This window comes from Saimiri boliviensis, chromosome 9 (assembly GCF_048565385.1).
Source record: "Saimiri boliviensis isolate mSaiBol1 chromosome 9, mSaiBol1.pri, whole genome shotgun sequence".
Taxonomy (NCBI): domain Eukaryota; kingdom Metazoa; phylum Chordata; class Mammalia; order Primates; family Cebidae; genus Saimiri; species Saimiri boliviensis.
Genome location: NC_133457.1, coordinates 102,149,209 through 102,162,818, shown reverse-complemented (window position 1 = coordinate 102,162,818; position 13,610 = coordinate 102,149,209). Strand labels below are relative to the sequence as shown.

Sequence of the window (13,610 nt, the reverse complement as noted above, 5' to 3'; positions counted from 1 at the left end):
AGTGCTGGGATTATAGGTGTGAGCCATTGAGCCTGGCAACCAAAGCAGTATTATGCTCCTAAGGCTATGATTAAGAATTCACTGTTTGTTTCCTAGAGTCTAATTTGTTCTGTCCTGGACATATAAAAACGACTTCAATTTTTAACTGGGTTCAAGTAATTATGGTATCTGATGGATATTCAGAATTCATATCATGAATTTTTCAATGATAAAAATGTAGTTAATTAAAGCATAATAAAAACCTCCTATTGTGGGCCACAGGAAGGGAAACTTGGGCAGTCTGGGTCTGCCTTTCAATGCACTCACCTCTAGCTTTTTCTCCTTCTCTGACAAAACATCTTTCTGATTCTGGGTATACTCCACCAACATCCGAGCCAGCTGGCGACGGTCCTCCAGTTCTGCCGCCAGGCGCCCGTTATATTCTGCTAGTAACAGACATGCTTCATCTACTGTTTTTGAAAGACGTTCAGCTGCCTCTTTGTCTAAGTACAAATGAGACCAAAAAAATAAGAAAAGATATACAAATCACATAGGTACAATTACAAACAATTCTGGGGGATGTTAATGGTTTCTCTCCTAATATAGAGTCTGAGAATAAACCAGAACCTGTGGACAAACAATGGGTTGACTGATCAAGAAATCCAAAGGCATTCACTCTGTCAACATGATAGGACACTCCTCAATTACCTGAAACGAAGAAACGAGTAAGTTTAAGGCAGGGGGTGGGGGTGGGGGCGGAATCTGGCAAAGGCTTTATAAATGCCTGTTCCTGCAAAAGCTCTCCAGATAAAACAAGCAGAAAGAGATACTGAAGGTCATCCAGGAAAAGAACTGTTCCTTGCCTCTGAGAATTTCAAGTGCTTTCATTTATATTACAGTTGGCCCCCTGTATCCACGGGTTCTACATCTGTGGATTCAACCAACCATGAATGGGAAATAGACCAAACAACCCCACAAACAAATAACATTAAAAAAAAAAACCCCAATTTAAAAAATACAGAATAACAACTATTTACATAGCATTTACACTGCATTAGCTGTAAGTGATCTAGAGATTCTTTAAGTGTAAGGGAAGACATTCACAGGTTATAGACCAGGCGTCCTCAAACTTTTTACACAGGGGACCAGTTCACTGTCCCTCAGACCGTTGGAGGGCTGCCACATACTGTGCTCCTCTCACTGACCACCAATGAAAGAGGTGCCCCTTCCTGAAGTACAGTGGGGGGCCAGATAAATGGCCTCAGGGGGCCACATGCAGCCGTAGTTTGGGGCCGCCTGTTATAGACAAATCCCATGCCATTTCATTTAGGGGCCTTGAGCAACCTTGGATTTTGGTATCCTCAGAAGGTCTTGGAACCAATCTCCCATGGACATGGAGAGACGACTGTATTTCATTAAGCAGTCTTTTTACATCCCACTGGAATGAAAAATACCATGCACTACTCCTTGGATGTGGGAACTAAGATCCAAAAAAATAAAATAAAATACATGACAGGTTTTGATATGCAGTGAGCTGAGACATTGGGACTCAAAGCCAGATCTCTAAAATGATCTATAGTACTCTATTTCTTCAACTACGTAAGCCTTGGACCTGGGGATGAACAGGGATGAACTTCTTCCTGCATTCAACAAAATGTAAAGTCTGGTAAGAAAGAGATTTTCAAATGTTTCTGAACATGACCCATAGCAGAAATACACTTACGTAAACACAGAGAAAAATAAAAGAAACAAGCTTCATAAAACAATACCCATTCTTACTATGTGTGCTCTATCCTCTGTTCAATTTTTTAAAAACTGTTGGTCATTACCTACTAGACTAATTTCATATCCAATTACTGGGTTGGAACTCATCCTTTGAGGGTGGGAGAAACTGAGAAGTATAAGAAAGGGTATTTTGGGAAGAAGTGATAAACAGAGAACTGATGTAATTAATTACATGTGAGTGGTGATGAGATTAGAATTTTAAATATGTATACCTGTTTTAGAAGTCCTGAATGGATCAAAAGAGCAGGTTGGTGCTTTGAAACAAAGAGCACCAGAGAGTGCAGCAGTTACAGGGGACCGTTCATGACACTCCCTATGGAAACAGGATGTCAGAGGTGAGAGCTCACATCCTCCTGAGGAACTAGGATTTGAGAATCTCCAACACAGTATCTCTGGCAAACAACCGTCTGGCTTTTAGATGCCTGCTTACTGTGAACATCGGGAGAGGAACTGCTGAAGGATTCCAGGTTGGGTGTGATGCCAAAGATTGGAAAACACAAAGTCCCTGGTGAAAGGGACGAAGTGAAGCAGAATGAAGCACAAAAGAAAGGGACAATCTCCGTCACAGAGGATAAAGGACAGTCAAACTTCTCCTAGCTCAGTGGCTCCGTCCTTGAGCAAGCTCCTGGGGTAGTGAGGTTGTTTTAGTTTTGTCATTGCTTGATCGATCATTTTTTTAAAATGGTTAATTCACTAACATGTCTAGGTACCTAGAGCAAAAAATGGCAAAGAAAATACAAATTTTTAAGATTAAAAAAATCAATTCGCAGCCTTAAGAACTTATACAAAGGAAATAATTCATTTACACAAATAATTACAAGCCACAAAAGTAACTTCTAATAGTGTACTGAGTCACACAAAATATGCAGTCAAAACACAGAAGCCAGATGCTCGCTCCAGGGGACCTACCCACGGCTGTCCTCACACTCTCCTTCACCCATCAGCGAGTGGCCGTGCGCCTCTTTGGGCCAGCCCTCCATGCGGGCACGGGCATCCCATGCCCTCTCGTTTCCTCGAAGACTCGACTTCTGCCCTGTCCCATGTCTTCCCTACCTCAGCAAATTCTCTCTCCCCCTCCTCAAGAACGCTACTAGCACACAAAGCTGCTGCTATGTATTCCAACCACAGATTGCTCTCCCACTACGGACCCATTTCCCTGCTCCCCCTTGTAGCTCTTTCGAGAGAAGTGTAACCACCTGTTCTCCTCCTAAGCCCACCCCAAACAGGTTTTATGCCCACCAATCCTCTGCTCGAAACCTTCCAGTTAGCTTAACAAATCTGAGTCCTTTTACCTAGCCTCTCAGAAACAGCAGAGAACAAAAAGGACAAAAATTCTCTGCCCTCAAGTTTCTATTGCCAGGTAGGAAGAGAATCAATAAACAATATTATGCTTATTTATCAGCTGAAGATAAGAACTACAGAGAAAAACAAGGCAGAGGAGAAAGAGTGGGGCATTAGAAGGGGAGGGCGATCCACATTTTGAAAAAGATTGTCAGGGTAAGCTTTGCTGAGGTGATACTTAAATGACTAAGAAAATGAGAACAAGCCATGTAACTATCTGGGAAGAAACATTTCAGGCAGAGGGACAGCAAGTACAAAGGCCCTAAAAGGAAAGAGCCCATATGACTTGAGCAGTGAGTGAGGGGAAAATGCTAAAAGTGTATGAGGTAACAGAGGCCAGCGAAAGACTCTGGCTTTAAGGCCAGGCAGGGAGCTCACACCTGCAATCCTAGTGTTTTGGGAGGCCGGGATGGGAGGACTGCTTGGGCCTAGGAGTTTGAGGTTACAATGGGCTATGATCATGCCACTGCACTCCAGCTTGGGTGACAGAATGAGATCCTATCTCTAAAAAAAAAAAAAAAAAAAAAAAAAAGACTGGCTTTACTGTTGGTGATGGGGGGAGCCACGGGGGTGGACACTCTGGTTACTATGTTGAGAACAGAATGACGGCTGAGCAACGAGGGACAACGAAGCAGCAAAGCCCAGCTGGGAGGCGACAGCAATAAATCAAGTGAAGACGGTAGAGACCTGTACCAGGTGGTAGCGGCAGAGGCAGTGACCAGATTATCAGATACTGGTGTTGGTCCCAATCAACAGGAATGATGAGGGCCATTTACTGAGACACGGAAGACCATGAATGTTTGGAGGAAAGGTCAGAAGTTCAGTTTGGGCAGAATAAGCTTGAAATGCCTATCAAGATACCCAGCTAATAATACTGAGTAGGAGGCTGGATGTATGGGTCTCAAGTTCAAGATAGAAAGGTCAATACTACAGATGTAAATTAGGAAATCACCAGCAGAAAAACTGTTGTTTATAGTCACGAAGTAAGAATGGCTGCCAGTGAAACCTGCTAAAGAAGGAGGCTAATACGAAGAGGTCAAGGAGAAGGGAAGAAACCAGCAAGGAGGCTGAAAAGACACAGACAGAGAGGAGGAAAGCTAGAACAACGTGGGCTCCTAGTTCCCACTGCTACTGTGGCAAATGACCACACATGTAGGGGCTCAGCATATCACCAGTTAATTACCTTATGCCTTATCAGGGCTGCTTCCTCCACCTTCAAAGCACATCGCTCCAACCTCTGCTTCCACGGTAACATCTCCTCACTCCTGCTCTCTCATCTCCCTCTCACAAGGACCCTGTGATGACACTGGGCCTTCTTAAATCATCCAGGATAATCTCCCCATCTCAAGATATTTAATCACATCTGCAAAGTCCCTTTGCCATATGATTATATTTACACAGGTTCTGTGGATTAAAACATGGGCATTTGGGGGGCGGGGAGGGCATTATTCCAACGACCACATCAACTGAAGGAAGTACTTTCAGGAAGAAGAAATAATCTACTAAGGCCAAATACTACTGGGGTGAAGTTAAAATGAGGGCAGAGAATCCACCACTGAGTTTAGCAGCAAGGAAGTCATAAGTAACTTTCAGTGAAGGGGTATCAAGAGTGGCTGGGAGGACGGGAAGTGGAGACAGCACAGGCAATCCCTTCAGGCGGTCTGGCTAAAAAGAATGATAGAGAAATGAGGCAGTAGCTAGAGGAAGACACGCGGTCAAGAGAAAAATGATCCCACGTGGGGAAAAAAATTCATGTTTTTATGCTATTGAGAATAATCCAGCAGAGAATAAAAAATGGAAAATGCAGGAGAAAAGGGGAGCATTGCTGGAGCCATGGCCTTGGCCAGAGGAGAAGCAGCAGACCTAATACACAGAGAGGCGGGTTTCGAAAACAGCATGTCGACGCGGAGAAACAGGAGGGAACGTCAACCAACACCTGAGTTTTTCCAGCCACATTCCACTGCACAGGTACGGGAAAGGAAGACAAAAAGCTAAATGTAAAAATGGTGGTTGCCAGGTGATACGGGAAGCGAAAAATGCTGAGTTATTGTTTAATGGGTACCGGGTTTCAGTTTGGCAAGACAAAAAGAATTCCAGAAACTGGCCGTGTAACAATGTGAAAATACTTAGCAGTAACTGCACACTTTTATGCTATGTGTGGTTTACCATTTTATATGTATTTTACCACAATTAAAAATCAAAATAAAACAAGTATTTTGAAAAGAAGCTGAATGAGACCTTTCGGTCAGTGAAACAGAGAAATGAAATTGCATACGTGGCTAGCTTTACATTAATTTGCTTCCAATTTTTGTAGATGGTAAGTTTGATAAGAATAAATGAAGTGGTCCTTTTAATAATACATATTTTTAAAATGTGATTTAACCTGTTCAGGGATTTTGCCAGGAGACTACACTGAGGGGAGAAAGAGAAGAAAACGGGTTGAAAGTGTGTGTGAGTAAAGTGAAAACAGACTCCAATCTGAGTAAAGAAGAAATGAGGACTTGAGGGCTAGGAAGAGGTGAGGAGGGTCCAGGACTGCAGGTCCCAGTGGGGTGAACTGCTGGGGCTGCAGAGGCAGAGCGAGGGGCTGAGTTGCTTCCTGTGTGACTGAGAAGGCCTCCAAGCCATGTTATCCAACCCAGTACACCCACTGCCTGAAGGTCTGTCCAGGTTCGTGGACTGCTTCCTTTGCCTGGTGGCACTTCCTTCCCTTGGATATCCTCATGGCTGGCTTCCTAACTTTTCGGGTCTTTGCTCAAAGGTCATCTCATCAGGAGGGCTTTCCCCAAGCACTTTTAAGATACTACTACTATCTCCTGCAATCATTCTCTGCTCCCACTTTACTTTTCTTCTTGACACTTCCTGCTTTATTTTACTTCTTGACACTTCACCTGAGGGGATACAGGTGGGCTTCAAATATTCGTTGAGAGAATAATTTTATGAGTGATCTTGAAGTCCGTTAGATAGGTATGGAAGTAGTAGTTACAGAAGCAGCCAAGTCAAGGGACTGGAGTGGGAAAATAGTGGCCTCTGGAAGACAGCATAATGAAAGCTCTAAGCTTTTATAAGTGGAGGAACACAGGCTTTGCAGCCTAGGTTAGAATCCCAAGATCCACTACTTGTGCGACCTTGGGCAAGACACTTATCTTTTGCAAGGCCTCAATGTCCTCTTCTGCAATATGGAGACACAAATCAGGCATCTCCAAAGATTATCACAAAGAACGGAAGCATACTGTCAAGATTAGTCATGCTTCATTCCTTCCTTTCAACTTCCCAAGCAGAAAGCAGGAATAATGTCGACAGCCCCTCCCTGTTTAACCAGGGAGGCCATGGTTAGGGCAAAACGACATGACTAACAACACACACCTGAAATTCCTGGCATTGAAGGCACTATCATCTACAGCAGGTGTCCCCAAACTTTTTACACAGGGGGCCAGTTCACTGTCCCTCAGACCGTTGGAGGGCCGCCACATACTGTGCTCTTCTCACTGACCACCAATGAAAGAGGTGCCCCTTCCTGAAGTGCGGCGGGGGGCCGGATAAATGGCGGGCCGTAGTTTGGGGGCGCCTGATCTACAGGGTTTGCCAGAGAGCAGGGGACAAATCACACAGCCCTGAATCATCATTTTTTCCCTTTTAGTAAGAGCGTTATGAGTGTAAGAGACACAATAATACCTAATTTCCCCACCACCTAGCCAGCACACACACAATTTGTACTGTTTTTAACAGACCTTATTTAGAGAGCCACTGGCTACGGCACAGCAGCATTTCTGCAATAATTCCTAGAATCACTATTCAAGCTTCGACTATTTCAAAAGTTTCTTTGTTCAGCATGCGAGTTATGTTTGCAAATCCCAAGATAATAGGGCATCTGATACAACATGGCAAGTAGTCTATACCCGCAGACCTAAGTATGGCCTCAGGCTAGCTGCATTACACTTACGTCTCTCTTTCCTCACCTTTCACCCAAACGCTACCTTCTCACCTGTTATTTTTTCCAACAGAGAAACATCCTGCACTTCCTGGGGCAGAGAAGCAATTTTCTGTCGGACAGTGGCATCCCCTGATGCGGCATTTTCCAGATCCTGCAAAGCTTTGATTAGTTCCTCAGTCTGTAAAATGAAAACACAAACAACACTATCCATTAAAACATGGAGTTGAAAGAAAATTAATTAGAGTTAAATGAGGTGGAGGCAAATCCTAAAAACAGTCTTTCCTGCCATTTCTTAAAAACATTGTTCTTGGCCGGGCACAGTAGCTCATGCCTGTAATCCCAGCACTTTGGAAGGCCAAGGCAGGCAGATCACAAGGTCAAGAGATTGAGACCATACTGGCCACAAGGTGAAACCCTGCCTCTACCAAAAATACAAAAACTAGCTCGGCATGGTGGTGCATGCCTGGAGTCCCAGCTACTTGGGACAGAGTCCCAGCTGAGGCAGGAGAATCTTCTGAACCCAGAAGGCGGACGTTGCAGTGAGCCAAGATCATGCCACTGCACTCCAGCCACTGCAGCCTGGCGACAGTGAGACTCTGTCTCAAAAAAAAAAAAAAAAAAAAAAAAAAAAAAAAAATTGTTCTTAGCTCCAGAGCTTACGTGCAATTACGGATTCTAAGAAAATCTACAAAATTAGTTTATCTAAGTCCATCCACGGCAGGACATGAATGAAATTCTGAATAATTCTTTTTTTAAAAATTCTAAAAGAACATGTTTTTGGCAATTCAAAAAAAATGAAGTCTGGTTCATATTGCTTAATTTCAAATGATATATCATTTTTTCCAGTATAGAATAAAGGTATAAAGATCAGATGTTAACAACTGTGTGTTGTGGCCTGGCGTGGTGGCTTGCACCTGTAATCCTAGCACTTTGGGAAGCCAAGGCAGGAGGATCACTTGAGCCCAGAGTTCGAGACCGGCCTGAACAATATAGCAAGACCCTGTCTCTACAAAAAATATAAAATACTTAGCCAGGCACAGTGGCATATGTCTATCCCAGCTACCTGGGAGGCTGAGGGAGGAGGATGACTTGAGCCTGGGAGATTGAGTGTGCAGTGAACAGTGATCATGTTACCACAAGCCAGCCTGGGTAACAGAGCAAGATCCTGTCTCAGGAAGAAGTAAAAATAGTTTATATGTTGACTGATCAACTACTTCAATTCTTTCTTGGGTTTGTTTTACAGAATGAGTGTCACTCCCAAAATTAAATGTATCCAACTTACTATAAACAAAAGGGGAAAAACCAGGAGAAGTAAACCAAGGATGCATTTTCTGTATATACCAAAAAGGAGTTTTTTCAATTGTCAGAAAACAAACAAATGCTAACAGGCCACTCCATAATGAACAAGGAGTAGCTAGCTCTGTAGCTGGTAGATTACTCTGAAAGGTAATAATCTTAGCTGTTGTCCTTAAAGTGTTTCAGTGCAAAGATATATGACCTAACACTGCTGTCATTTAATCCCTAGTCTAATTCAGCATCGTAACATAATGCAAACCAGACATGCTTCCTATTTACATAGGCTTTAAGCATGACCATGTGTAATAAAGCTGTTTCAGGCAAAATAAGATGAAGCCCACCTTGAAAAGAGCATGGGCTCTGAAGTCAAGACAGACCTGGATTTAAATTAAGACACTGGCCAAGTCACTTAAACTGTCACCTGGGGCCTAAATTCTTTGACTGCAAATGGACAAAATGAACCAAGACAGATTTCATAAGCTAACTTGTATAGCCAAACAGCATGAACACATGGTTAAAGACTAACTCCCTGTTTTAATAATCAATAGGCTACAGTGCATCAAATTTCCTATGGACGCACAGATTGTCTTTAGATATTAATGAGTTATTTACTTTATAAAACAACCATGCTACTGGAGACAGGCCATGGTAGTAGACTTTTGAATGTCTTTGTAACATTATCCCTTTCTCCAAAATCTATTTTTAAAGAATATTCTTAATTTCTAAGATTGAAAAAACCAAGTCCAAATACTTTATAAAACATTAGGCCATCCCAGAGTCATGGCACACAAAGAAATAAATAATGATGTCTGCTATCTGGCAAGCTCCTCTGGGCAGGGTGATGCACAGGGTCCCGAGAGCTGCCCTCTGATGATGCCATACGAATGGTCACTGGCGCCACCTTGTGGCCATAGTCTTCAACCAGCGGTCACTTTAAGCCACTCTACCCTACTCTCTGGGGGTCAAGACCTACCAAGAGGGGTCCTGCAGAAGGATCCTGAGGCGAGTAGCTTCCAGGATAGTCGTCATCCTCCTCTTCTTGAATTTGCTGAAAAGTTCGTTTCAGAGATTTCTTCTCTTCTGTTGCTACAGGAGAGAGAAAAAGTGATAAATTTGAGTCGCATATCCTGTACGGATAAGAGTCACATGCTATGCACAACGGGCCACACGTAAAAACAGGGCAGAAGGCGTGCACATTTTCAGAACAGCTTAATAGTAACCTTTATGCTAGTTATTTTACATTGGCTGTAGTTCCCTACGCTACTGAAAAGAGTCAAACAGGTCTTTGTCATCTCTGTTGATTCTCTGGTAAAATACTACAGAAAACAAGCATCTAAAGTGACACTTACCCAACTATCACACTTGAGTAAGAAACTCATGGGACAATATAATGAAGCCAGCCAACATGCTAGGGTTTACAGAGAACATAATGCACATAAAACGAAATACGTGATGTTTTCCAGTGATCATTTCAGAAAATAGGAGAAAATTTTATCAATAAAATTGTGTCAAAAATTCCAAACACAAATATTCTTTACACTATTCCTCTAAAAACAAAACAAATCTAGTTTTACCTTAAAACTAAAATAACCATTACTGAAACATGATTGATACTACTGAGAAAAATTACTTAAGTTACCATTTTTAATTTAACCACTTTTGAGGCTGACGGGTTACATTATTTATTATCTGCACTGTATGTTTTTACATTGTTATGATAGATGTGTTAATTCCAAAATTATTCTTTTGGAATCAAATTAGACAATACAAAATAAACGCCAAACTGTGAGAAATAAATCTAAATGATAAATTCTAGTTTAGAAAGTAAAGAAGCATTGGACACGACCTGTGCCTGGCATTGCAATAGTTTCCTTTCAATCTTTCCAACAATTCTAAGGTATAGCATCTCCATCTGACAGGTGAAAAACAAAGGCCAGAGAGGTTAAATGACACACCTACGGTATGACTCCAAAACCTGTCCTCTTTCCACTGCACTCAAATTACTTAGCACCACACAAGTACCCTCTCATTTAACAAAAAAGGGGGACATCAGGCACCCGCTTCGGATATATCCACATTTTTTTCTAAAAACATTTTCTTCTGGAACCAAGCCATATTATATCCACTATATACTATATTATATTCATTATATACTAACCGACCAAACCTCTGTTTGAAGTGAAAGCCAGGCCAATATCCTAAGTTTTATTTTTATTTATTTTTTTAAGATGGAGTTTTTGCTCTGTAGCCCAGGCTGGAGTACAGTAGCATGTTCTCAGCTCATTGCAGCCTCCGCCTCCTGGGTTCCAGTGATTCTCCCACCTCAGCCTCCCAAGTAACTGGGATTACAGGCACTTGCCACCACGCCTGACTAATTTTTGTATTTTTAGTAGAAACAGGGTTTCACCATGTTGGCCAGCCTGGTCTTGAACTTCTGGCCTCAAGTGATCCACCCACCTCTGCCTCCCAAAGTCCTGGGATTACAGGCATGATCCACTGTGCCTGGCAGAGTTTTACTTTTTCTTAAAGTTTTTGTCTACTCAAAAAAAAAGGAGACAGCAACATCTGCAATATGGGTTGTCCTCACTTTGTGCATTCTATTGTACACAGATTTGTTATCGCAGATTAAATGATACCAGTCCCCCAATAAAGTTCAAATTTCAGTTATCACGGCATATTAACTCTAAGTAACTGTATAAAGTACAAATTTTGCTACTGACTTCAGGCCCCAAATTGTATCAGTGGCCAATCGCATCATTCTTCAAGTCCTTCAGTGACTGGTCACTGTACACCTGTTATGCAGGTCACACAAAGACAGCAAAGTGTCTCACTGTGCTGTCTCCTTGTCTCCCAGTGATAACATCCACAACATTTTATAAAAATGAATGATCAAAAGAGGGTATTGATCATAACGATGAATGTGGAACAAAGAAACTGAAACAAAAGCTAATGCTGGAACTGAAATCCCAATGGCACATCAGTGGAGTTACAGAAGAAAGAGCAGGCTGCAGGATGCTGCCACTGCCAGCATCAGAGGGAGCCTAGATCCACAGCCAGAGGAACTTGTAGAGGCCAACTTAGCAATGAAGAAAGTGGTCGTGATTAAAAGAATGACACCATCCTAGAGGAAGAGATGCTAACAGAAAAAGTGCATGCTAAAGGAACTGAGAGGCGTTTCACAACACCGAAAGCACAAAAGATAAAATGTTGGAAGCTGATCCAAACAAAAATAGGTACAGTATGACAATTTGCTAAGGCACTGAAAAGCTGTTTGCTCTGTTAGTGTATATAAATTATACCAGAAGGCAACCCTTGCTCAAACTACTCTTTAAGTTTGTTACAAAGAAAACACACTGAAATTCTCAATGTTTTTAATTTGTTAAGTCATAGCACACTAAATAACTATTAGTTTACAATCTCTTATGTTTCCCTACACATTTGGAATCAGCAGTGAGTTTTTAATTCTTTAACCAAAAAAAATTTAAAAGCCACAGTCATTAAGTTTCCCCACTGATTATTCAGATTGCTTTGCATGGGTTCAGTTTACGTGGTCATGATTACAATCCTGCACTACTATGCAAAGCAAAGACTGCTATATTTTTAATATTAAAAAAATCTATTAGGATCTACTTTACACACGAAACACCTAACAGTACTTTGTACGCAGTAGCTGCCTAATTAATGTGTGGTGTGACCCATATAGACATTTAGCCACCATAGCATCAAAGCGGTCACTGTGGAAGGAGTGGCCATTAGAAGGTAAGTACAAACTTCAACTTTTTTGTTTTTTTATCTGTGGTTTTCTTTTTAATTATCTTAAGTCTTATGATCACACATCATTTTTAAATTTCTGTATATCTCCTCTGCTTTAATCCTTTTAAGTTGGCAAAAGCACCATTCCCAATCACAAATACACAGCAGTTGTACAGTTTTTTTTCTGAATGGCTGTTTAAAGACAATCCTAAATTATAACTTAGTTTGACTTAGATAGTAAAGAATCCGAGAGGGAAGTTTAAGTGGCAACTATTTTAAAAGCATGTGACCTTATAGATCATCTATAAAATGTGTGACGTGTTAAATAATTTTTGATATTACACATAAACCACACAAAATGCCTTTCAATGAGTAAAAGGAACCATTTTAAATAAGGGAATTCTAATTAGATTGGCAAAGTTAAGGCCAAAAATATAAACTAGCTATTGCTACCCATTTATCTTCAACCCTTGCCTTTAAGAGGCAAATGAACACAAAACACAGGTGAATCTTGCTTGGTTCTGAGACAGTAAAGGAATTCCCCCCATATTTAAATATATTCACATAACCAGTTATATAAATCTAAATATAAAACCAATCTCCAGTAAGTTTTAAGATGGCACTCACCATCTTTGCGAAAAATTTAGCATTACTAAGGAAGTCTAATCATATCTTTAGAAGGGGTAAACAGTGATAGAATTTACTAAATTGGAATTACTATTAATATCCAAAAACTGAACATACTCATTTAACCACAAGCCAGTCTTAGTTTTAAATCAGGACTGCCCAACAAAATATTCTGTCAGTCATTCATGATGTAAATTCTCGTGTATGAGATCTATTAAAGTATGGTACACATAAAAAAGTCATGAGACATTTGTTTTGTAATAAATAAGGCAGTGGCCAATTATTACTCATTAGTAGCTTTTTTGAGATAAGCTATTAAGTCTTCCCTTTCTCCCGTCTTCTTAATGCCGACAAAGATCATTTTTGTTCCAGGGATATACTTCTTGGAATTCTCCAAATATTCCATCAGTGTATCCTCTCCCCAGATGATGCCTTTGTTCTTATTGGCTTCAGTGTAAGTGAATCCAGCAGCCTGACCTGTCTTCCGCCCAAAGAGACCATGGAGATTAGGTCCAGTCTTGTGCTTGCCTCCCTTTTCCACGGTGTGACATTGGGAACACTTCTGAATAAAAATCCTCTTGCCTTTCTCAACATCACCCATATTTAATTCTTTTTCGTCGTTAGCGCAACAAGGGTTACCTCTCAGAAGTCGGACGTCCCGCTCTCTCAAACTTCAACATTTTTTTATACTGTTCTGTTTGCTTTCAAGCACCTAGAAGAATGCTCAGTAAGTAACTGTTAGATACACTAAAGGTGGTAGAAAAAAACTATAAAACCTGAAATCCTTCCGTTTTCAAACTCTCATACAGAAATTATTATATATAAAAACCAAACACTACTACCGCAAGACACTTAAGAGTTCCTGAATTCCGGCAAGGGGAGGCCTCAGACAGAC

General features: G+C 41.2%; 2 protein-coding genes across 5 annotated transcripts in view; both read right to left on the bottom strand.

Moving 5' to 3' along the window:
- Positions 1-13,610, bottom strand: part of RPRD1B (regulation of nuclear pre-mRNA domain containing 1B) — a 91,359-nt gene that overhangs the window by 57,550 nt on the left and 20,199 nt on the right. For all 4 annotated transcript variants that reach the window (XM_074406511.1, XM_074406512.1, XM_003936373.4 and 1 more), the window contains 3 exons: positions 9,309-9,421; positions 7,091-7,217; positions 307-482 (listed from right to left, as the gene is read on the bottom strand). In XM_074406511.1, the coding sequence (XP_074262612.1) occupies positions 307-482; positions 7,091-7,217; positions 9,309-9,421 (416 nt within the window). The remainder of the gene's footprint in view (positions 1-306; positions 483-7,090; positions 7,218-9,308; positions 9,422-13,610) is intronic.
- LOC120367895 (cytochrome c-like) lies at positions 12,836-13,596 on the bottom strand. Its single transcript, XM_039479632.2, has one exon. It carries the CDS (start codon positions 13,314-13,316, stop codon positions 12,999-13,001), a length of 318 nt encoding a protein of 105 aa, XP_039335566.1. The 5' UTR covers positions 13,317-13,596; the 3' UTR covers positions 12,836-12,998.

Coding starts and splice junctions, on each gene's coding strand:
- LOC120367895 (XM_039479632.2), bottom strand. CDS start 13,316: ATGGGTGATGTTGAGAAAGGCAAGAGGATTTTTATTCAGAAGTGTTCC.